The 25118-nt window shown below is 31.7% G+C and overlaps 2 protein-coding genes across 2 annotated transcripts; one reads left to right on the forward strand and one right to left on the reverse strand.

Moving 5' to 3' along the window:
• Nucleotides 1-1559: 1559 nt before the first annotated feature.
• On the reverse strand, nucleotides 1560-7619 carry LOC108193871 (uncharacterized). Its single transcript, XM_017360708.2, has 9 exons — nucleotides 7380-7619; nucleotides 6299-6393; nucleotides 6023-6087; nucleotides 5659-5702; nucleotides 5047-5124; nucleotides 4734-4887; nucleotides 3140-3322; nucleotides 1918-1977; nucleotides 1560-1835 (listed from the first exon to the last, which is right to left on the reverse strand). Exons 1-9 carry the CDS (start codon nucleotides 7502-7504, stop codon nucleotides 1725-1727), a joined length of 915 nt encoding a protein of 304 aa, XP_017216197.1. The 5' UTR covers nucleotides 7505-7619; the 3' UTR covers nucleotides 1560-1724.
• A 12674-nt stretch (nucleotides 7620-20293) lies between these two features.
• On the forward strand, nucleotides 20294-23542 carry LOC108196577 (probable serine/threonine-protein kinase WNK9). The gene is made up of 7 exons (XM_017363917.2): nucleotides 20294-20606; nucleotides 20713-20750; nucleotides 20905-21132; nucleotides 21223-21443; nucleotides 21646-21803; nucleotides 21890-22322; nucleotides 22433-23542. The coding sequence occupies exons 1-7, from the start codon at nucleotides 20541-20543 to the stop codon at nucleotides 23440-23442; spliced, it is 2154 nt and encodes a 717-aa protein (XP_017219406.1). The 5' UTR covers nucleotides 20294-20540; the 3' UTR covers nucleotides 23443-23542.
• Nucleotides 23543-25118: the final 1576 nt, after the last annotated feature.

Genomic DNA, 25118 nt, shown 5'->3' on the forward strand with positions numbered 1-25118 from the left:
GAATGAAAATTGTATACATTTTTTTTTATCAACACTCTTTTTAAGTACAAAATTCATTCCATTCTCCCTCCATTCCATTCACTCCAAGTGAACACAACCTTAGAGATACACTTGTACATGGTATTGCAGCTGGATATAGGTCAGAAATGAAGCATCAAAGAGGGGTTCTGACACTTGGTAATGAGAGAGATCATAGTAGCATAAGCATAGTGAGGCAGTGTTCCAGTATTCATAAAGAAGAGCATAACATTGAGAAAATCAGCACCAAGAATCTCCCAAGTAAAGACAAAGAAATTGACATTGAAACCATCAGGTCCTGGGGATCTGTTTTTCTTCATTGACTTTAGGGTAGCTAGAATTTCATCATCAGTAACCAATTAAGTAAGCAGTTAAGCATGTAAAGGATGAATTCTTTTGCTGATTAGGGAGTGAAGTTTCAATACAAGGGTAAGAGGTTTGATTGCTGTGAAACAGGTTTCAAAATAACTAACAGCTTCATGATAAATATCAGCCCGAATCCCGATGAACAAGTCTGTTACCATTCTGATCCGTAAGAGATAAAATTTTACTATGATTCCAGTTGCTTGCAATTTTCTTGTGAAAAAAAGAAAGTGTTGCTATCACCCTTATCAACATTCGCAGGAGTAGAGGAATTTGCAGCTGTGAGTAGAGCATTTGCAGAGGTCTTGGGAGAGGAGTCCTGTTTATTTGAAGCTTCATCATCACCAGAGACCGGGGGCGTTTTCTGAACCCAGATTCTACGTGTGTAGGGGCACTCAGAGATCAATTGTCCAAGAGCTTTACACCCATTACAAACCCAGTGACTTCCTACATAGTCAACTGAGACCTCCAAAACAGATTTCACACCAAATGCATCAATTGCAGTGACAGGGATTTTCGTTAGCAAGTCAATGATATATTTTATGCACATACGTGCATGAGGAACCATCTCCGGCACAAATTGGTTCACCGATGACACTAGCAATATGAGACAACCCATCACGAGTCCAGTAGCAGTCCGGAACGTTCCCAAATTTAACCCAGGCTTATAAAAGAGAGAATTACATTCGACTATAACAGAGAGAATTACATGCAACTTGTGTCCAAGCAATTTGTTGTCAGCGCTTTATATTTGTTGAAACTATATGATTAACCAAGCTTATAACAGAGAGAATTACATGCGACTTGTGTCCAATTCACCGAGTCATATTTAGTATATTATTTTTAAAAAAATATACGATATTTTTATTAAGCAGTGGTAATCATAAACCTAGCCAAATCCTAACTAACTTAACTAGTGTAAAAGATACTGTCACAATTCTTCTAGTCTGCGAGCCTAAAATGAGCAACCTCGTATTATTAGGTGACATAAACAAGTTGAATATATACAGCTTGAGCATGATGCCCCAGGCAGCGCCGGGGGAGCTCGCTCAAGTGAGGCTAGTAAAACTTTATTGTTATTCGCCTAATAGCAAAAGGATATGTGAGTAGAATAAGTAGAAATATATGAATAGAGGCTAGTAAAACTTTACTGTTATTCGCTTAATAGCAAAAGGATATGTGAGTAGAATAAGTAGAAATATATGAATAGGAAAGTATTGACATAATTTTTGTTTACAGATGTGTTGCATAATGAATATGACTCATTGTGCCACATAAAAATATGACCTCAATGAACTTATCAATGTTAAAGAAGCCTTGCAAGTAAACAGTATCAAATTTTATCACAGAGCTGAAGCAGAGAAGCGCTCTGTAACACCTGGAAGCCACATTTTGAAGTATGCTTCACAGTCTGTCTCTACGTGAGTCAATGCACTAAGAGGGGAAACAGTTATCTGAAATGGAAAATGTAAGTCGTGTTAGTGCATATCTTCTTTGTTCTCAGCTACTTCACCAAGTAAATTTCATCACACATACATATCCTTCTTGAAGGGAGGAGTAGTCTGTATCTATTTCTCCCACTTGGACACCTACAATCTAAGAAAGGAGTAAGGAGTGCACTGTTAGGATTTGGGAAGATATATGCAAATAAAAAAGGAATATCAGCAAGGAAGCCATGAAAATATTGCACTTGCAAGCAGCCCATTGCTAACCAAAGTTGATACTTGATACTGTAAATTAAAGGCAGCAATACATATATCCAGCAGATATCAGATTACATATATATCAGGACGGAAAGTAACATATTGCGTAGTCCCCAGTTTACCTCAGCTGGGTTTTTTTGTTCTTACATTTTAGTTACTGTAGTTACAATTCCGTAAATACTCAAATTACACATAGTTATCATCTATTTCTTGCTACTCATGTCAAATTTATAAGAAGGGATGAAAGTAGCCTGGAAGTAATGTGGGTAATTACCCCCATGATTGATCTAAAATTATCATTTTTGTACAATAATTTCCAAATCATGTTAGGTTGACCCCTTTGTTTTGCCAACTAAATGACTTTGGTTCATATCCTCGGCACATATCTCCTACTTAGTTAAATATTCTAAATCTGTCCTTCATAAGACTCTTCATAATTATTCAAAAACATTCAAATAATACATTTCTCATCCTAAAATGCAGATTATAATACCAGCTTTAATATCGAAGAATTAGGCATCACAAATTTGCCGGGACAAGTGATGAATTATTTTTATGATTATTTATGGCCTGACAATTATAAAAAGATATGCTAAAAGGACGTGATGATAACAACCTACATACTTAGAGAAAAGGCAACATATATATTGTTGGGTTAAACCCAACTTAAGATCCAAGACAAATATGGGTTGCAAATTAATTTTGTTCATCTTGATTATTATTTTAGATTATTATTTAGATGGTAAGTATTTCACAAGATTAGATGAATAGGTATCAAGAATGGCAAGACTTGTATAACAAGTATGGTAAGTCTTGGGAGCTAAGTTTGTTATGGCTATATATAGATAGTCATATTATGTTTGAGACGTGTGCTTCAGTTGTTTGGCTTGAGTATCCTAGTTTGACTAATTGTTTTATTGATAACGCCTTTGATTAATAATACAAGTTGGGACAGGGTTTTCCATGTTAGAACTTAGAAGGCTATCTCATATTTCATTCCTAACATATATATAGGAAATGGAAATGAAAATGGAGTTGAGAGAAATATAACTCACTTCTCGCATGTAAAGGAGATTGTTTTGAGATCCTTGTGATACTTTTGTAGCATTCATGTCGATGTTTGATGTATCTGCTTCCATAGTCATTGTTGACAATATTTTTCCAACCTGTGCCTCAGAAGTAATTTTCTTCCAACCCATTTTGATGATACTTTTTCCTTGCTTTGTCAACTTATATCCCTATAGAAGGAGCAAAAGAAAGTTGCGTACAAAAAATTACATAAAATTATTCAAAATCTTTTTTTCTTTCTCAATAATTGTTTTATATCTTATTAGCTACAATAGTGGCGTATGATGTATATCAATTTTATGTGTACATAGATACATATTATATTCATATCTAGTGAATGCAGTTCCTACCTTTAGCCCTTGGTTGGTTCTGGTGTCTGTCAATCTGTGAAGGCCTAGGATTACTTAAATTAAGATAAGACCCTTCAATTATTAGTTTTCGACAAGAATCAAAGCATTTACTGTCTGTCATCCTAAAACAAATGTTTGTGGTATTATCAAGGTAAAGAAAATATATTATACACTTCTGGAATCATGAATTAACTAAGTTAAACTATAATTCTGTGACAGAAATTCCAGAGTAGTCTCTGCTTAAGACGGAAATGTGCAAGTAAATATATACGCAAATTAATCTAACATCAAAAAGATTACAAGAGCTACATTTGTCCTTGAACCACTATAGTGACATATGACATTTCAAAAGTGCTACAGATATTTTAATGTAAATGTTATCTGTTTCTAGTACATACATTCATAGGTTACATGACTTGTAATATTTACAATATAAACAGTAATTCGAAAAATTCAGATTAATTTGAAGTCCGACTAGTTCAAACCGCAAGTTTCTAATATCACTCCAGAGCTTCTCTACTTCTTTTAGCAAACACTTTTACTATGCAATAATGCATGACTACATATTCTTTATAAAGATGTAGCAGATTTGTTGATAAATTCTAATATAGGCTGCAAAGTATAAATTAAAATTGGTAGATCTGAATAAGAAAGTGAATAATATTTAAGCATGACTCTATAAATTTAAATAATATTTCAATTTAAGTTATCACTGATGGCAGCAGGTAATCTCTACTGAAGAGTACGCCATTACATAAACATTATAATGGATTGTATGAGACTGAATTTCAGCTTGAATCTTAATCAAAAGAGTAGATATGGAAACTTCTTATTCATAGCTTCAAGACTAATGTTGTGTTTGGTTGGGGTGAATGAATTTGGAAGGAATGGAATGAAATTTGAACTATGTTAGGAGGATTTGTTTATAACTTTCATTCCTTCCTCCATTCCGTTCCTTACACCCTATACTAGAGATCACACCCTCAATTTGGGAAGCAATGCTCCATTCCCTCCTATTCCTATACTCAATTTCTTTTCAAATCTCATCATAACAATTTTGCACACACTCAATTTTTTTCAGAACTTCCCTTCTCCCTCTATTATCTTCATTTACTTTTAGTCATTCCATTCCAATCTCCCCAACCAAGCACAACATTAATCTTTGCCATTAGTTTAATAGTTTATTTATAGAGTAATATACTAATTTGTGTGAAAGGTAGGCAGACCTTACCTTATGATTCAAAACATCTGTAGGCAGATCTACATTCAGAAAGCACTTCTGAGGATATGTTTTGCTTTTAATTTCGACCAAAATTGCATTTATAATGGGTAAGCAAGCTTCGGCAGAAAGTTTGAAGTCATTAACAGTGCTCTTACCCCCGACCCTAGAAGTCAGCAAGACATAAAAATTTAATGAGAGATCTTGAATCTTGATCCAGACGCAGTTGCAACTTGCATTACATTAAATAAGATATAAATGTGGGAGTCAATGCAATACACATGAACATTGATGAGTGCAGAGTGCTTTATATAAATTTACGTACCAGTCGTATGATATTGAGATAGAAGGTAAACCTTGGAAAAAGGCCTCTCGGGCACCTGCTACTGTTCCAGAATACACACTGTCATTCCAGTGAGAGATTTGATTAGTTGAGCAAGAGCACCACTGGAGCAGGCCAAGGATTAATTACAATATAAACTTTTCTTTCTATGCACAGAAGTATAGCCTAATACTAAGAAAAAGGTAAGTTTTGCGTAACTAAAACGACATCATATATATAAACTACCTAGTTCATAAAAAACTTCACAGATGCAACATACTAATCTATCCAGGTTATAATTCTCTTAATTCCTTGATGACCAAATTCTTTAAACAAATTAAACTATGATAAAATAAGTTACCAATTCAATGAAATAATATTTACCTTTTAATACGAAAAATGAGATTTGATTTTCACTAAGTGTAAAGTTTACATTTTAAAACAAAAAAATTTACAGGTCATGGTAACTTTGAATCGAGGATAATTGTAGTTGTATAGTCTTACATAAAAATTGAAATGACTGTGATGTTTTGAAATGGCACTTATATCTAAATAAAATGAATTTCCCTAGAAAGGATGGAAAATGCTTGAGCGAAATGATACTAAGTAACTAACATGTGGTAACCGCAGTTGCTACCCTTGTTGATGCCACTAATGACCTGTGACAAATATATAAAAAATAGTAAGCAACTCGCAAAAAAAAAGAGAAAAAGAAAAAGAAAAAAGAATGCTGCATGTGAGAATATCTTATGTTACACAACTAGGTTGCATTTTATCAGTAGGACTAATTTAAACAGGAAATTTTGTTGACAATTGGAAAACCAAAGTTCTCAGCTAACAATTAATTCAGAAATAAATTTTTTTAACAGAGGTGTCAGCAAACAAATCGAGATTCAAGCTCGAATACAACTGACAAATGGGCATTTACATATATAAAGGAGCGGATTGTTGTAGAGAAAATTTGAGTTAAAACAGTTACCAGATCAGGCACCACAGGAAAAAGAGCTTTGGAGATTCCCAAAGAAGCACAGTCTGCTGGAGTCCCTGGAAAGCAATCATGGCAGAAAAACAATTGAATGAACAGAAATCAAACAATAAACAACCGTTAATTAAACATTAGAGTAGTAACTACAAATTATATCTATGATCTAAGTACCCTATCACTCTATCTATATGTCTAATAACTACAAGTCTTTTAAGAAGAAAGAAAACTGAAAGATCCTCAACATTGATTATTACATAACAGAACACGAACCAGAAACTGCAAAGGCTGTTGCTCCCTGAATTTCTACTTGCTTGACCTGGAGAGGATGTTGCCAAGTAATACTATGACTAAAAGCTGACCTTTCCCTGTTAGAGAATCAATAAAGAAACAAAAAATATAAAATTACAATCTATATTATAAAACATTTTCTCTCTCTCTCTCTCTCTCTCTACACCATTCCACATAAAAATATATTGATACATGGACGAGATTCCACAGAGAAAATTTATTTAAAAAAAACAGTGAGCACTAACAAAAAAACTTATACTTAATTTTACCAAATAGCTGAGGTCTGATTACAATGCTGTCAGAAACTAGCAATTGAAGTCACACTTAGAATGAAATTGAACTCCATATACATTATGGATCAGAAGAGAAGCTAAACAATACGAGCACCGCATTTAAACTTCATGCTGGTTTAACTTAATTTATATAAGACTACCTGGAAGGATCAATACATTATACATAAATTTAACCGCGAACATGAAACAAAGAAGTCTTATAAGAAATTGAGAAGAAAAAAAATGCTACCAAGCGCAGAACAGTTAGATCATACTTAGAGCCTGTTTGCCTGGGCTTAAAGCCGCCTTAAGTCATTTTTGACTTTAAACTGAAAATCGTATGTTTGTATACTTAGAGTCAGAAATAAGCCAAAAAATGACTTAAAGCTAGAGATTAGTTTGAGATACTTTTTTCGGTGACTTAGTTTTCTTAAACTTTTTTTTATAAAAATTACTCATAAGTCATAAGTTACTCATAAATCACTTTTTATTATTATTATATTTTTAATAACTCATAAGTCATTATTAAGTCAAAACATACATTTTAAGCTCCCAGCATCACATAAGTCAAGTTAAGTCACAGACTCGGTCAAATACGAAGTGTACATTTTAGCTCAATTCTACACATAAGAAATGATAATCACGCGTTTAGGTCCAGAACAAAAGCTGCACAGTAAATTAAATTACGGCATTCGTCAAAGTAATATATGATCCAATTGAGTAACATTATAACACCTCGAAATTTTACTAGAGCAGATAATAAAAAGATAGATATAAGTTGGCGTGCGTACGATTCAGGAGCGCAGACAAAGACTTGATAACGGTTTGTGGAGACGAGGACTTGAACCAGAGCTTGCAGGCCGGCGCCGTCTATTCCGTCGTCGTTTGTCACCATGATCGTCGGCCGATTTTCCATTTTCCGGCGAATATTGTTTTGATTAGGCGGCGAGTTTGCAAAAGTGTGCCGTATACTATTGTGTTGCAAGTTGAAAACAGAATGTTTTTACGACCAACTCTCACTATTTTATGAGTAATTCGGTACAGTAAAAGAAATCAATAGCCTTTATAATATTTTGTTTACTTTTATTTATTTATTTAATACAGCCCACGATCTTTACAATTGTGTTCTTTATCGCCAACCCAGACTCAATTTGCATATAAAAAGCCCATTATTGTGGGCAACAAATCATTCATCAGCTCCTTCCCGCTATGGCGCCATGTGTTTTAAATTTTTTAGAAAATATGATTTTACAATTAATTTTTTAAAAATTTTTTTATTGATAAAATTTTAGATATTAAATTTTATTTATAAAAAAATCTTAAAATAATTATAAAATTATATTTTATAAAAATTTAAAATGTATGTCGAGTTCTCGGACGGAGCAGGAATTTTATGTGCGAAAAACATAAACAAATGATTATCATTATTTATTATTATTATCATAAGTGAAATAATTTAATAAGTCCGTCTAACTATATTATATACTTATTTATAATAAGGGTAAGAAAGATAATTTGGTCGTATGACCTATTATTAGTAAAAATTTATCATGCGTTGGATCATTGATAGGTCCATTATTTTGCACATTTTAACTACCTATTTATTGCTTGCTTTCGTATTTTATTAGTTAATTGTTTTGTTTTCAGGAATTTTTAGGGAAATCGAGAATTCAAGAGAAAAAGTAACAAAAAGGTGCAAGAAGGGAAAAAGAGGAAGAAAAAGAAAAGAAGAAGAAGAAGAAAAAGAAGAAAAAGAAAAGAAAATCAAGACACAAGGACCCTTCTACCCCTAAAACCCTAATCTAGGCCTATATAAACATCCTTTTCTCTCATTAGCCACCCAACTTAGTCTAGCTTAGTTTACCCTAGTTTTTACCTAGTTGTTAGTAGCCTCCTTTATCATCTTCCACATCTAGAATAGCTTGTTCTTTCAAATTGTAATCTCTTGAATATTGTAAACACTTTCATTTATATAAGTTCAAGTTTGGTTTCTTTATCTCTTGCATTCTTACCTTGTTGAAATTTATGGCTATGACCAACTTTCCCTTCAACAAGTGGATAAAGTGGCATTTATGCCAACCACTTGTGGGTTGAAAGAGCCCTTAGTTTATGTTTTAAGCTTACATTTTTAGTATTTAGCTTGAGCTTCTTTTAATTCTCAATATTATTAGTGGATTCAATGATTTAGTTGATATTTTGGTTTGTATTTTGATGGGGTTTTGTTAGAAATATGGTAGATAAGCTAGTTTTGAAATTTTGTTTGATTTGGAGTTAGTTTGGTTTGATTTGGTGTTGTCCTTGTTCTTGGTTTTGGTAGTTTTGGGGGCTTTTTAGTGTAAATTTTAGTTTATGATTTTGAGTTGAGGTTAGTGGGTTTATGTTGGAAATATTATGTTTAGGCTAGATTTAAAATTTGGTGTAGTTTGGAGTTCATTTGGTTTGATTTGAGTCTTGTTTTGATCAAAAATGAGTAGTTTAGGAGCTTTTTAGTGTAGAATTTATCGTTGAATTTGGCACCTTCATTGATTCCGGCGATTAGTTTTGATACGAGCTCATAAAAGCGCGACCGCGCACAACAGTTTTGATTTCTTATACACTAGGGGTGATCAGAAAACCGCCCAAACCGCATAAACCGCCCGCACCGCACCAAACCGCACCACAAAACGCGGTTTTTAATTTTCGTGGTGCGGTTGCGGTTTGAATTTTTCACAAACCGCGCGGTGCGGTGCGGGTTGCGGTTTGACATATTAGTAGTGCGGTTCAAACCGCACCGCGATATTATAATATATATATATTAGTGATTGTCAAATAAAATTATATTATATACATATATATTTTTTATAATTATGTTATATATATTTATTAAATCTCTTCAAATAATAGTTAACTATTATTTTATCAATCTCGCATTACTATTAAACCAAATCTGACGAAATGATTATTTTATTATAATATGTCTCTTTGTAGTTAGTACTCATATTTATTATCATATTTACATTTTTGTTTGTGTTTTTTAGTAGTTGTTTTTAGTTTTGAAATGATAAATATCATATAAATTCATTACAAGAAAAGATTTTAATTATTATATATTTAAATTTTATTTCGAACTTCAACTGAATATATTTATTTTTAAGCATACAAACCGCACAAACCGCACCGCACCACACCGCATTTTTGTGGTGCGGTTTACGTGGTTTTTATGCTAGCGTAGTGCAGTTGCGGTTTGAGTTTTCAACCAAAACGCATGCGCGGTTTTAGCGAAAAACCGCACCGCCCGCACTGCGATCACCCCTATTATACACGCGAGCTGTTCTGTTTTTAAGTACTCTGTTTCGGCCGCGTTTTCTTTTGTTTTTATTATACAACTAGTGAATAAAGCCGCGCTTCGCGGTGGCGTTATGATTTTTTTATAATTTTGATATGAATTAATATTATAATTGTATAAAAATTATTTTGAGTCATGTTCCCGTTAAACATATCATTAATAAAGAAAATATTATAATAATTATAAAAATTTGTTTAAGTTACCCTCTTGTCAAACACAATACTAATAAAAAAGATAGTTTGAACCGCCCTCCCATCAAAAATAATATTAATCAATAAATATTATATTTATGATAAAATTAAATTTAATAATATAGATAAAAATAGTTTGAGCTGCTCTCTTGTCAAACACAATACTAATAACAAAAAGTTATAGCATAGATATTAGCATAGATATAGCATAGACATTATTTTCAGCTGTGGTCCCGTTTTAATAAAAAAATAATATTGTAACTTAGATAAAAAAAAATTATTTTAGCCGCTTTCCCGTCAAACATAATACTAATAGAAAATTTATTACTATTTAGATAAAAATAATTTGGGCCGCCCTCCCATCAAACACAATACTAATCAAGAATCATTTATATTATAATAAAATTATAATTATAATCGGATAAATATATCCAATTTCATAGATTTTAGTTATTATATATATTTTTTTAAGATTCCTATTTCTTAATTGTTTAGAATTATCTCTTTTCTTTTAAGATTCTTATTTCTTAACTACTTAGAATTTCATAGATTTTAAATATTATATTTTTGTTAAAATTCCTATTTTTTAACTACTTAAAATTATATCTCTTTTACGATTACTATATTTTAGCTACTTTACCTATTTTCTTTCAAAAAATAGAAAAATTAAACGGAAAGTTTCTAGAGACGCCACTTAAAGCCGCGTTTCGCGGCGGCGTTATGAATTTTGATATGAATTAATATCATAATAACATAAAAAGTTGTGTCATCTTCCCGTTAAACATATCACTAATAAAAAAATATTATAATTAGTATAGAAATTTGTTTAAGTGGCCATCTTGTCAAACACAATACTAATAGTAAAATTATTTTTAACCGGCCTCCCGTGAAAGACAATATTAATCCATAATTATTATTTTTATAATAAAATTAAATATTATAATTTAGATCAAAATTAGTTTGAGCCGCTCTCTTGTCAAACATAATACTAATAAAAAAATATTATAATTTAGATATTACTTTGAGTCGCCTTACTGTCAAACACAATACTAATAAAAATATTCTAATTATGATAAATTTAAAGATTATAATTGGATAAAAATTATTTTGAACCGTTGTACGGTTTTAAGAAAAAATATTATAACATAGATAAAAATTATATTAGCCACTTTCCCGTCAAACATAATACTAATAGAAAAATTATTATTATTTAGATAAAAATTAGTTTGGGCCGCCTCCCGTACCCGTCAAACACAATACTCATCAAGAATTATTTACATTATTATAAAATCAATATATGATTTCTATTTTATATATCCTATTTTTTTGTTAATTATTTTTATTTTATGATTCCTATTTATTGGTTAAAAATTATTATTCTTTTATGGTTCTAATTTTTTTGCTATTAGTTTTTTTAATGATTAATATCTATACAATCCTTTACAAAGTTTTAAAAAAAATTATAAGACTAAATCGAAAATAAAAATTGTACGTATTACTCTACAAATCCTAAATATAAATTGTATTTTATCTATGATTGTTAGTTTAAATAAATATAATCCTACTCCTTTTAGGATTCATAAATAAGAAAAGAATTATATTACCTTTAGAATTCAAAGAGAGAAAAATTATATTAACTTTTGGAATCCTTGAACCTGATTTTTTAAATATAATCCTATTTCTTTTAGGATTATTAAATAAGAAAAGAATTGTGTCATCTTTAGGATTCGATAAAAATTTTAAATAAAAAAGAAAAGAATTGTATCATCTTTAGAATTCAATAAGAAAAGAGTTGTATCACCTTTAGAATTCTTAAACATGATTTTTTGAATTATAACTATATTTTCTATCCGAAATTTAAGAAAAATTAGAAGACTGAATCGAGCAATTCTAGAGACGCTCGCATCCTCCTTTATATATATATATATATATATATATATATATATATATATATATAGGGTCTTACTCCAGTACAAACTCCTTACTGTACAAACGTACAAACCAGTGATTATAACAATAATATTTAGTGATTAGCATATTTTAATTTAACAAATACATACATACATTCATCACCACCGCCACCACAATCACCTCCAATCACCACCACCACGACCACCCCACCCACCACCACCACGACTGCCCAGCGCCACTCTCTCTCTCTCTCCACCATCCACCACCAACCACCACTGCCCAGCGCCTCTCTCTCTCTCACCACCACCCACCACCTATCACCACCCACCACCACCAACCACCACCACCACTGCTAGCGGCTCTCTCTCTCTGGTTGTTCCCTCACTGATTAGTGCTATACACACACAAACACACACATTCACCACTGCTTTTCTCATCTCCCTCAATCGTGTCTCTATCCCTCAATCGTGTTTCTAGCACTGCCCTTGCGCCGGCGTCGCGGCTGCCGCCGGCCGCGCTGCACCACCACTCGGCTATGCCGCCCCGTAAGTGCTCCCCTCCCCTTATCTCTCCATCAGACCCTCCTGATAGATTTAGTGATTATGTTCAATCATTTAGTGATTGTGTTCAAGTCATTTAGTGATTGTTTGTACGTTTGTACACTAAGGAGTTTGTATTTGAGCACTTGCCTATATATATATATATATATATATGGGTCAGGTTCGAGATAGAACCACATTATACTTAGAACTTAGACCCTGTAAATTACCATTAGATATAAACAGGATGTGTGGTTAAGATTATCACTAGTATTAATCACATGTTATATATTTATGTGACATTTATATGTGTGCATAGTTAATAAATGAGAGTTAATAATCAGATTTATTACTTTCCATGATTAATACGATTCTCAATTAAATTTGATGTATATAAATCAGTATAACAAAATTAAATATATCAAATATTTTTTATTGATACATGGAAATACATAACAAATTTGCGTGATTTAATTCGATACATGTAAATGTATAACAAATTTACGTGATACTGCTGCAGCACTTGTACTAAGATAAAAGAAGATGGTATTATGGTGCAATATTTTTCTTTATAAAAAAATAGAAATACTGCTATAGTACGTCAAATATCAGAGTTATGTTATTTAATAATTATACCGATACTATTGCAGTACTTATATTATTGCTATAGTACGTCAAATACTGCTATAGTACGTCAAATATCATACTTATATTATTTAATAATTATACCGATACTGCAGTACATTCACAGTATAATATCAATCAATATCCCAACCATTTAATTATAGAAGGTAAATTTAAATTTGTCTGCATAAAATTACTGAAGTTAATGCATGCATTAATTACCTACAATCACGTATAAAAGACAATTGTGCATAGCCAATTTTAAATGCAGTATTTGATCTTGACCATTAGTTTAATGAGAATCTAATGACTTTATATGAGTTCTAAGTTCTAACCTTAGAACTGGTTCTGATTTGAACCCCACCCTATATATATATATATATATATATATATATATATATATATATATATATATATATATATATATATATATATATATATATATATATTGATTGATTAAAAAAATTATAAGACTAAATTAATAATAAAAATTGTACGTATTACCTTACAAATCTTAAATATAAATTTTATTTTATATGTGATTGTTAGTTTAAATAAATATAATCCTACTCTTTTTAGGATAACTAAATAAGAAAAGAATTGTATTATCTTTAGATCCAAAAGGAAAAGAATTGTATTAACTTTTGGAATCTTTGAACCTGATTTTTTAAACATAATCCTATTTCTTTTAGGATTACTAAATAAGAAAAGAATTGTGTCATCTTTATAATTCAATAAGAAATATCAAATAAAAAAGAAAAGAATAATCCTATTTCTTTTAGGATTATTAAATAAGAAAAGAATTGTGTCATCTTTAGATTTCCATAAAAATTTTAAATAAAAAAGAAAAGAATTGTATCATCTTTAGAATTCAATAAGAAAAGAATTGTATCATCTTTAGAATTTTTAAACATGATTTTTTGAATTATAACTATATTTTCTATCTGAAATTTAAGAAAAATTAGAAGACTGAATCGAGCAATTCTAGAGACGCCCGCATTCTCCTTTATATATATATATATATATATATATATATATATATATATATATATATATATTGATTTTCCTTTTCTTGTTTTATTAATTCTGTTTTATGAATTATTAATCTGGATTTTCGGTTTTAATTTTATTTTTCAGCTTTAGATAATTAAAAACTCCTCAAAAAAAATTAATTGGGCTAATTTGATTAAGTTAAAAATTAAGTTTCGCGAAAATAATTTAAGTTCTTGTGGATCGAATCTTATATTACTAAAACGGGATCGTGCATTTGCGATTTATTTCAAAATCATATTTTGAGCACATCAATCATCTGCAAGGTAAATAAGCATCATTACATTAGGAAAAATAATTCTATTACATCCTATAAGACAACTGACAACTAAATCTAGTGAAATTTACAAATTTGATTGATTTTGATTGACTCCTACTTCTTAATGGATTTCTGCATATACAATACTCGTATCAAATAAAATGAGTCAAACATGTACTCCCTCCGTCCCCCTCAATTGTTTACATTGGAGGGGGACACGGATACCAAGACAATGTATAAAAAATGAGTAAAGTTATATGAAAAGTAGGTAAAGTGGTGGGACCTATCAATATTTAATAATAGATTTGAGATAGTGGAGGAAAGTAGTGGGTGTAATAGTAGTTTTTATTATTAAATATGAGATAGTAGGAGAAGATAGTGGGTATAATCATGGAAAAAATTTACTATTTATGGTAACATAAAGAAATGAGAGGGACATCCCAAAATAGTAACCGTAAAGAAATTGGACAGACAGAGGGAGTAAAATTTAGTCTTTTTTATATCGTAGAAAATTTCTATTCCGAGAGAGTCTTTGAGATGTATAGAAATTGAAAAGAACATTTAAAAAGAAGAGTGTATATAAATGAATGGACTGACAGAGTACAAGCTGGAAGGAGTATAGACTACATTGAGGATCCTAATTTAACCGACCACGTCACGACAAGAGCATGAGTTTTGATTTATTTTTATCTTTAGATGATTGAACATCATTAGGAGGTCTGTTTGGATAAGCATTCACCTTTCCCTCACTTTTTCATAAATTTGTGTCCACGTGTTTGACGCCGACTTCCATTAACCTGCCTAGCCTAGGTAGTAAGCAATTTGGGTTCGATAGTTTATGACGTCGACTTCCACCGGGAACATATTGTTCAGTTTGATGGAAGATATTTAATTAGTTAAAGCACTTTGAAAGATAAAATTCATCAACTAAAATTCATTAAAAACATTTTGTTATACCAGATATCGATCTCGCTGTTGTTTGCTGGAATCTCGCCCTACGATTAGGAAAGTCAACTTATTTGGGTAAACTTCGCTCTCGATACCGACCTCGCCTATGATAAGGTTCCTGAACGAGAGACTTGTCATCTGTCAGTTCGACCCATTAATAGAGTTCTCGTCTATTGATGATTCTGCAACTAGCTAACCGGAGTGGGAAATTTATTTCATCCTCGTCTCCAATTAGTCATCGCCTGAAGACATATTCTGGAACATGTTACTTTATATCTATCAGCTTGGTTCTTTGATGAAGTCCTCGCCCAAGAATGGTGCTCGTCAAAGTACTGGTATCAATAATCACTAATCACCCAACTAGTGTAATGAAGCTACAACAGTCCTTGCCCAACAGCCTAGTCCTCGCCTGATACCGAAAAGACCAATCAGGCTCAGTTCTCAAGTCCTATAATTAATATATCTTGAGCTCAGGCTTACCTTCAACCTCGCCCTCAGAGAAGACAGAGGCCCACATAGTCGTCTTATGAGGATCCACATGGTTTGGAACAGGTCAGCCCATCTGTATCATGCTCCTCGAAGGAAGCTGGGTTTTGGAAGCCCACATCTGTCTGATCTAGGGCAGTGGCCTATCACTGGAATCAAGGAATGAGAAATCTATTCCGATTAGGTTATTTGTTCCCAAAAACTACGTTTGACTTGATCTCTATAAATAGGGTACGTAGGCACGTTGTTTGGGGAGGTCACAGCCCTTGCAAGAGCGAATACTCCTTCGATCTTGTAAGAAAATTCTAATTCCCAAACGATCTCAGCCAAACCCAAAATCACCATTCCTACTCCATCGTCCATCGTCATCAAACACCATTAATTCCATCAAACCCCCTGAATCTGGTTATCCAGATTCCTTCGTTAACAGCTTCAAAATCATTTTATAAGAGATAATATAATACATCACTTCAAACAAATAATATAATACATGACTTCATACAAATTAATATATTAAATATTATGAAAATTTTAGATTCATCTTTATTGTAATTTTTTTTAGGGTTTGTCTAGTGTGTGCCCAGGCACATGCTAAGCACATAAATTTTTACATTTAAACCATTGTGATTGGTGTGTTTGGTGTATATATGCAGGGGGTCCACCATTATAAGAAGTACTCCCTCCGTCTCAATTTATAGGTCCCTTTTGAAATAAACACACATATTTATTTTTTTTGCCAAAAAATAAACACACATATTAAGAAAAAAAGTTGGTTGGATATAATTTTATCTCATTTAACATTAATTAGTGCATTGATAAGTGAGAATAGAGTTGAGTTTCAAAAAAATCACAATAAATATAAGGATTTAGTGCATTGAGAAATGAGAATAATGTTGAGTTTCAGAAAAGTCACAATTAATATATAGATAAATTTGTATTGAAAGAAGAGATGGACAAGTATTTTTTCCAAAATGGACTTATAAATTGAGACGGAGGGAGTAGGAGACAATCAAAATGATCTAAATATCAAAATTTCCGCACTTATCATGTGATCATGAACACACCATTGAAAAACCGTTTTCTCAGCACACCTTCAAAATTAATCTTTCACCGAATAGATCTGTATCCACCAGATGCCCAAACAGTTTCTTTAAACGCATTTGATGACATAAGCTGCTCAATAATATTTCACTTTATTATATTACACTGAGTATTTTGTTTAATTTTAATATTGACTATTCTCTTTGTCACAATGAATTGTATACGCTATTTTTTGGCACGTTTTTTAATGCTCTTTTAAAAAAATAATTTCACAATATTTTTTTTAAATTTTCTGTTTCTGAATAAAAATTTGATATTTAAAATTTTATTCGAAAAAAGAAAACTTTAAAAAAACATTATGTAATTATATTTTATTGGAGTCTCAAAATGCATGCAAACAGTGAACATATACATTCCACCGGGACGGAGGGAGTACGTTTTATATCTCTTTCCGGTACAACTAACATCTTTATTTGAGGATAAACCAGTCAAAAGAGTCGGAGACGTTAGACGTACGGACGTAGCAAGCAATTAATAAAATATATATACAGATATATATAATAAACAAAGGAGGGAAGATATAAAAACATGATTATTGATTTATTGTGAGTCATAAAGCACTCACGCGAAATATCTATACATACATCTTTTATACGCAAGTACAATACGATTTTTGTACTTCACTTATTGTACCCGATTTCTGCCCGTCCGCATAATCATATTTTCGTGGGCCACTTACTTTATATAATTAACATGGTGCGTGATGATTGTTTATTCATATTTATCTTTTGCTTAAAAAATATTCTTTCCATTATTTTTATATCGTTTTTATTTACGAACGTGTCACTGAATTATATATATTTTGAAAATAATTTTTAGTTATATCTACTAATTTTTTCAACAATAATCTGTACTATTTATTTGTGTTTTAAAAATTAGGGTGTTTAACCTTTTAACATACTTCTAAGTCCTTTAGTTATATAATTGAAATTATTAGTTTTAAAATTTCTTTCTATAAATAAAAATGTATTATTTATTTAATTCAAGAGAATTATATATTTTATATAATTAATAGATTATAAATATGTGTTAAAAAATTGAATAATTTATATTTATATTTCAAAATGACGAGAGTATATATTAAAGCACTGATAAAGCCTCCAAAAGGAGTATTCTTATCTAATCTGGAATATCAGAAGTTTTTTTAATCTAATCTTCCCAGGTCAAAAGATTCTTATTTACATGATCTCATATATATACATTCTGAGATTAAAATATTACTCCCTCTCTCTCCCCTTATTTTTTACGTTATTTTTTGACACGTTTTTTAATACTCATTTAATATATTTTATAATAATTTATAATTTTTTTCTTATGAATAAAAGTTCATTTTTAAACTATTATTTAAAAAATTAAAAAAAGGTTGTGGGAACGTAAACAACAGAGGGAGTATTATTAGAGCAACTCCGACCATTAAGGCGTAGTTTGGTTCGTAGATTTCGTATGAGGTTTGTACATTCCAAACCCATATCTGGGATTTGGTTGTGAAAAACAAAATCTGAAACTCATACCTTAAACCCCAAGGTATGGATTTTTGATACCCAAGTAGGGAGGTGGGTATGAGATGGAGGTACGAGCTACATTTATTTTTTATGTCTCTATCTAAGTAATGAAATATTAATGTTTGACCAAATTAAATCAATGATGCAAAAATATATGACAATAATAATTTTATTAATATTTTTAATTAATATAAATTAAATAAATTATTTTTTTAAAAATTATGTATATATTGATTCCATCACTCAACCAAACACATGATATCAGATATGATATCTCAAACCCATACCAGCTTAACCCGATTCCTCGAACCAAACGACCCACCCCTTGGATAAAAGATGAGTTGGCATACTCGAAATACAAAATTTTAGCCAACAGCTCGAAAAACTCAATTCCAACCATACTCATGTGTTATCTATACTTTTAGCCAACCTCTTATGGATGGCTAAATATTACCATATTGAACTGATATATTCTATTTTGACAATCTAAAATATTAATAACATACTATTTTTAAATTATAGCCAACCAATATAGCAAATAGCATTGAAGCAAAATGTCTTACAGGTTCAGCAAATTTTACATAATGTCTTACATGTCCCATTTAGCCAACGATTATATTCAACACCGTTGGAAATGCTATTGGTGTAGAACATTTTAAGATTAAAATTTTATTATTAGTGTAGATTTGTGGTCCCTTCTCCAGTTCTCCTCCCTGTCGAGCCCTTCTCTTGAAATTTTGTTAAAGTGGTAATTTTATAAGTTACTCCCTGGTTTTTATTATAAGGCACTAAGATTTTTTGCACACAATTTTGAGTGCTTTGATCACCTACTTAAAATTATTTTTTTTAAAATTTTCTTTTCTGAATTAAAATATGTGATATACATTTTAATTCAAAAAATTTTTTTAAAAAAAATAATCTTAAGTAGGTGGTCAAAGCACTTACAATTGTGTGCAAAAAATCTTGGTGCCTTATAATAAGGACCAGAGGGAGTAGATTATTACTCTCACACTTTAGACTTGGTCACGTATTTTTACATTGGTTGATTGTTTTACTCGTGTAACTTCCAAAAGAAAATCTTTAGAAACTGTTTTCAAATTCAGAAGAGTGTACCTAGAGATCCTTCGGAAAATCAAAATGGATAAAATCGAAAAATTCTAATTTCAAAATTAATTATTAAGTAATTTTATAATTTTTTATTTATTAGTCAAAATGGTCAATAATCAAACACACCCGATTCAATCAGTTGTCCTTATTATTTTTTCGAAACAATCAGTTGTCCTTATTATTAAACATCAACTTACAAAATATCAAAACGCAGATCGATACTTATTCAGTTTCGCTCAATTATAATGTTTTAAAATTTTAAGATGAGTATAAACATTATTTTTATAATTTATTTTTAACTATTTTTGTATTATAATTTAAACATTGAATTTTTAATTATAAGAAAAGCAATTTAATATTAATTTATAAAATCATAATTTTACAGAGTATTTTTTTAAGGAATTTTCCAGAGTATTCTCTGCCAAATCCAACAAATTGCAAATCACCACATACCCAACAGGCCTGCAAAAGCCTTTTAGATAGGGACCACCAGTTAATGATACACATACATATATGCACACAGTATCACATTGTAAATAGCAGGAGCACAAATGGCTAGGAAGTGGTGCTAAATTTACAGCTTGTGATGAGATGTAAAATAAAGAAAGAAAGAAATGCACATGCAAATCAAAAGAGAAGTCTTTTGTCACAATTTGTAGGTGGGGACACACAAGTACAAAACTCAGCACAAATATTAGCCTCATTTTCTCATTGCTTTCCTATTTTTTGTTACATGAACTCATCAAGTTCTTAGTAAACTTAACCTCTTCTTTTATCTCCAAGCACTTGCTTTGTTCAACTTGGTATTTTTGGTTTTGGAATCAGCATCTTTCTCATCTACAGCAAAGAGGAAACAATAATTTTGTAAGGTCAAATTTGACCACTTGTTCGTTGAAAAAAGAAGAAGATATGAATGATCTTGATGCAGATGAGTCGGACTATGTTGAAATGGATCCTTCTGGGAGATATGGAAGGGTATGATTCCTTAAATTTCTTGAATTTATGTATTTTTTTCTTGTTTTCATGAGGTATAGGTCTGTGAACTTCAGTTACAAATATTGGGTGTATCTTTTTTCTGCAGTATAATGAAATTCTTGGTAAAGGAGCATCAAAGACAGTGTATGAATCTCTTTAATTAGCAATACCCTTTTCAATCTGTGAAAGATCTGAGCTTTCTAGCTATTTTTGACTTTTATTCTTGATGGGTTTTCATTGCCTGTCATATTGGTACATAAAGTTGCAAATTTTATCCTTTCTTGATTTTTTTTGGCAGTTATAAAGCTTTTGATGAGTATGAGGGAATTGAGGTGGCCTGGAATCAGGTAAAGCTTTTCGATTTTCTACAAAGTCCAGAAGAACTTGAGAGGCTGTATTGTGAAATTCATCTGCTCAAAACTTTGAAGCATAGCAATATCATGAAATTCTACACTTCTTGGGTTGATGCTGCTAATCGAAATATAAATTTTGTGACAGAAATGTTCACTTCTGGTACTCTCAGACAGTAAGTTCATGAATGGTCTATTATATGCATATTTCATCGATAATATCCGTTTTTGGTTCGATGAATTTAGTGGTTTTTATATATTGGTAGGTATAGGCAAAGACACAAAAAAGTAAACATTAGAGCTTTGAAACATTGGTGTAGGCAGATCTTGCAAGGCCTTCTTTACCTCCATAGCCATGACCCTCCTATCATCCACAGGGATCTCAAATGCGACAATATATTTGTCAACGGTAACCAGGGGGAGGTAAAGATTGGTGATCTTGGCCTTGCTGCAATACTTCGTAAATCTCATGCTGCTCGCTGTGTTGGTAAGTTTGCGATTTGGATTTCCACCTTTCAAGGTCTAATGTGCATACCTCTGATAAAAGAATTCTTGAACTTTTAAGGTTGCCGTCATGTGTGATAGTATGAGATGGAATTATGGACTATGCAAGTTCAAGCGTAGCTACATAGACATCCCCACATCATACATATATATTTATATCTAACAATTTCTTTAAATATCATCAGGAACACCAGAATTCATGGCCCCTGAGGTGTATGCAGAGGAATACAATGAATTAGTAGATATTTATGCATTTGGAATGTGCGTTCTGGAAATGGTCACCTTTGATTATCCATACAGTGAATGCTTTCACCCTGCTCAAATATACAAGAAAGTTATATCTGTACGAACTAGAACCTCTTTGTTTTCATTTCTCCATCAAAATTAGAATCTCCCATCTCATTCATGCTAGTTTGTTTCTTTATCTAGGGTAAAAAACCTGATGCTCTTTACAAAGTTAATGATCCTGAGGTACGAGAATTCATTGAGAAGTGCCTAGCCACAGTATCTTGTAGGCTTCCTGCGAGGCAGCTTCTGGAGGACCCTTTTCTTCAGAATGATGATTATGGATCTACATTTACACCATTAGATTGCAGAGAACTTATCGGAATAGGCTCTATGTTAAGACAGCCTTCCTTCGAAGATCAATATAGTAAGAATTCTTTGGTCAATGATTGCTCCAGTTATATTGGCTATGAACCAGGCGTTGACCTGGATTACTTCACGCCTGATTTCCGATCAAATGAAAGTGATACATTGTTAAATCAAGAAGATGAGGATTTCGAAAATGTTGGAATCACTATTAAGGGGAGGAAAGAAGACGATGGCATTTTTCTAAGGCTTAGGATTGCTGATAAAGAAGGTAATCTGGATATCAATCTTTATTTTCATTTTTGGTTGCTTACGTTCTTCAGTAATTTTCTTGGTCCAGATTTTACAATGTCTAATAAGCTTAACGTATCCATCTATCAGGCCGTATTCGAAATATATACTTCCCATTTGATATGGAAACAGATACAGCACTGAGTGTAGCTGCAGAAATGGTTTCAGAACTGGAAATTACAGATCAGGAAGTTACTAAAATAGCAGAGATGATTGATCGCGAAATTATTTCTTTAGTACCAGAGTGGAAAACTAGATTAGGCCAAGAAGAGATTCCTGATCACACGAGTCGTAGCTTTTGTCAAAGTTGTGCTGGCAATGGCCCTTATAAAAGCTATCTTTCCTCGAGCAACTCATCTGCAAAAAATCCCCACTGCTCAAGAGACGGGTGTGCTGCTATGCATGGTCGATTTGAAGAGATTACTTACCAATTTGACACAACCGAACAGTGTGTTACAGATGATGCACCAGTAGTATCAAGTCAATCAGATGACGTGCACTATTCTGATATTTGGGGCCAACCTGATGAGCCTGAGTTATGCTTGCAAGAATCAGATGATGAAAAACAACCAGAAGAATCGTGTCTAAAGGAGGAAATGAAATATGTCAATGATGATAGTGATACACATTCTTATACGGAAAAATCTCAGTCCAGGAATCTTATAATATCTCGCAATTTAGAAGAGGACTATGAGAATGAGATTAGGAAAGAGTTAAGGTGGCTCAAAGCCAAGTATGAAATACAGTTACGAGAACTTAAAGATATGCAATTAAGATCCTTGTCAAGAACTGGAAGTTTTTCTCCTCGTGCAGATAACAGAAAAGAAGAGATCAAAGATAAAGTGTCAAGTTCAGTTTTGTCAGAAAAAAAGAATGAAGATTTACTAAGATCTGTAGATTCTGGGAAGCATTACAGTTTGTGCTTTCCTGTTAACTATGGAAGCACCTGCGCAAGCCAAGGAATTCAAAATTTCGATGCAGCCTTTGGAGCTTACGGTCCGAAGCATGTGGTTACTACCAACGGTTTCTATGCAGAAGAATTGCTTCCACAATCGCTTCATAGAGCTTCTTCTCTTCCAGTTGATGCTGTAGATTACTAACCCTCAATTTCTGACAACAAGAAGCCACTCTGTTCTTTCTCTGCACCTCAAATAACTAACATGATTGAATAAGATAAGAATATAAATTTTTGTTTTTGTACTTTTTGTCATGTCCGACTAGTATACAATTTTAGAAATGGAACATACACAGCAGAACCATGTAATTTTGGTGCCCGTTTGATTTAATCTGAAAGACACATCATTCGGTGGGTGTTGGCCTCATATGTCACTTTCTGGTGTAAAATGACCTGAATATCATGATTCCGAGATATGGTTTCAAATGTCACTTCAAAACGCGACTTCGTCTGATATTTACAAAAATGCAACTTTGTCTTGCGTTTTTATTTTTCATAAAAAAATATAATTAAAACGCAATTTCAAGTTGTGTTTTAAGATGTCAACAGAACTTCAAGTTGTGTTTTAAGATGCAAAAACGTAATTTCGTTTTATCTTTTGCTTAACAAAATATATTTTGTTTCTTTTTCAAATTTCTTGTAAACGCAACTTGAAGATGTGGTTCTTCCTCTCAAAACCCAACTTGAAGTTGTGTCGGTATTCGTGAGTATTCTCAAAACTCAACTTGAAGTTGTGTTGGTATTTACGAGTATTGACGTTATTGTGTCTGTCTGATGAGGGGTTTATGAGAAAAACGTAAATTCATGTTAGGTTTTGATTAAAAATGAAAACAAAACTTTAAGTGGTGTTTTGGAGTGATAATAATGAGCCTTATTTTTATATAATGACATTTGGAGTATTATGTATTAAAACTAGCACTGTAGCCCGTGCGAGGCACGGGCCATTTTCGTTGTTTCGACAATGCAGCTGGTGTGGATGCGTTCTCTGTTGAAACTAATGCATTATGAAAGTTCTCCTGATAATTGTATTAATTCCAAAAACTCATGCAAGGTAATGAATGTGTCAGCAGTGTCCAGCAGGATGGGGAGAAAAGACCGACATCATTTGGGGAGATATACTTGATCCTCTAGGAATTAATGGGACAACCTAAGAATCGTGTGATGGTTCACATATTTAACAAATTTGATATCAGAATCTTGAAATGGTTCAAAACCTTGTAAATAATCGAACTTGAGGAAACCGTAAACTTGGCTGGACTTGGTTCAAATCTTATTTGTACTAGCCTTTGACCCGTGCGAAGCACGGGCGGGTATATAATTCGTAATTTATTATTTATAATTTAAATTTTAACATGATTTTATTAGTATTTTAGAATTAATGAATTGAATTTTAATTAAATTATATTATTCAATTGACTATATTTTCTCCCGATTACTTGAAAATGGACAAACCCTAATATATATATATATATATATATATATATATATATATATATATATATATATCACATTATTTTAGTACATTTAATCCGAATTTAGTACACGTAGATTTAAAAATAAAAAAAATCAGAAAATTCAAATCTTTTTCAAACACAGCCGATCGTATAATACCTTTGAAAGATTCAGTAATCTAATCAATCGAATTTCAACGTAATTTTGTAATCTTAGTTTTTTTTACAACAATAACTTTTAAGATTAGAGTTAGATAGAGTTATGTAATGGTTCGTGTTTATATTGAAATAGAACACGTTAAAGTTAAAAATAATTATATGAAGGTTCTTGTTAAAAGAAAAATATTCAAAATTGTACATTTAAAATTTT

The sequence above is a fragment of the Daucus carota genome, chromosome 7 (genome assembly GCF_001625215.2).
Source record: "Daucus carota subsp. sativus chromosome 7, DH1 v3.0, whole genome shotgun sequence".
Lineage (NCBI taxonomy): Eukaryota > Viridiplantae > Streptophyta > Magnoliopsida > Apiales > Apiaceae > Daucus > Daucus carota.

Bases quoted from the DNA above. Each gene is read 5' to 3' on its own strand.
- LOC108196577 (XM_017363917.2), top strand. From the start codon at position 20,541: ATGAATGATCTTGATGCAGATGAGTCGGACTATGTTGAAATGGATCCT. The intron at 20,607-20,712 runs GTATGATTCCTT...TTTTTTCTGCAG, and splicing joins CTTCTGGGAGATATGGAAGG to TATAATGAAATTCTTGGTAA. The intron at 20,751-20,904 runs GTATGAATCTCT...TTTTTTTGGCAG, and splicing joins AAAGGAGCATCAAAGACAGT to TTATAAAGCTTTTGATGAGT.
- LOC108193871 (XM_017360708.2), bottom strand. From the start codon at position 7,504: ATGGAAAATCGGCCGACGATCATGGTGACAAACGACGACGGAATAGAC. The intron at 6,394-7,379 runs GTACGCACGCCA...ATTCTCTAACAG, and splicing joins TTTGTCTGCGCTCCTGAATC to GGAAAGGTCAGCTTTTAGTC. The intron at 1,836-1,917 runs GTATGTGTGATG...TTTCCATTTCAG, and splicing joins CCTCCCTTCAAGAAGGATAT to ATAACTGTTTCCCCTCTTAG.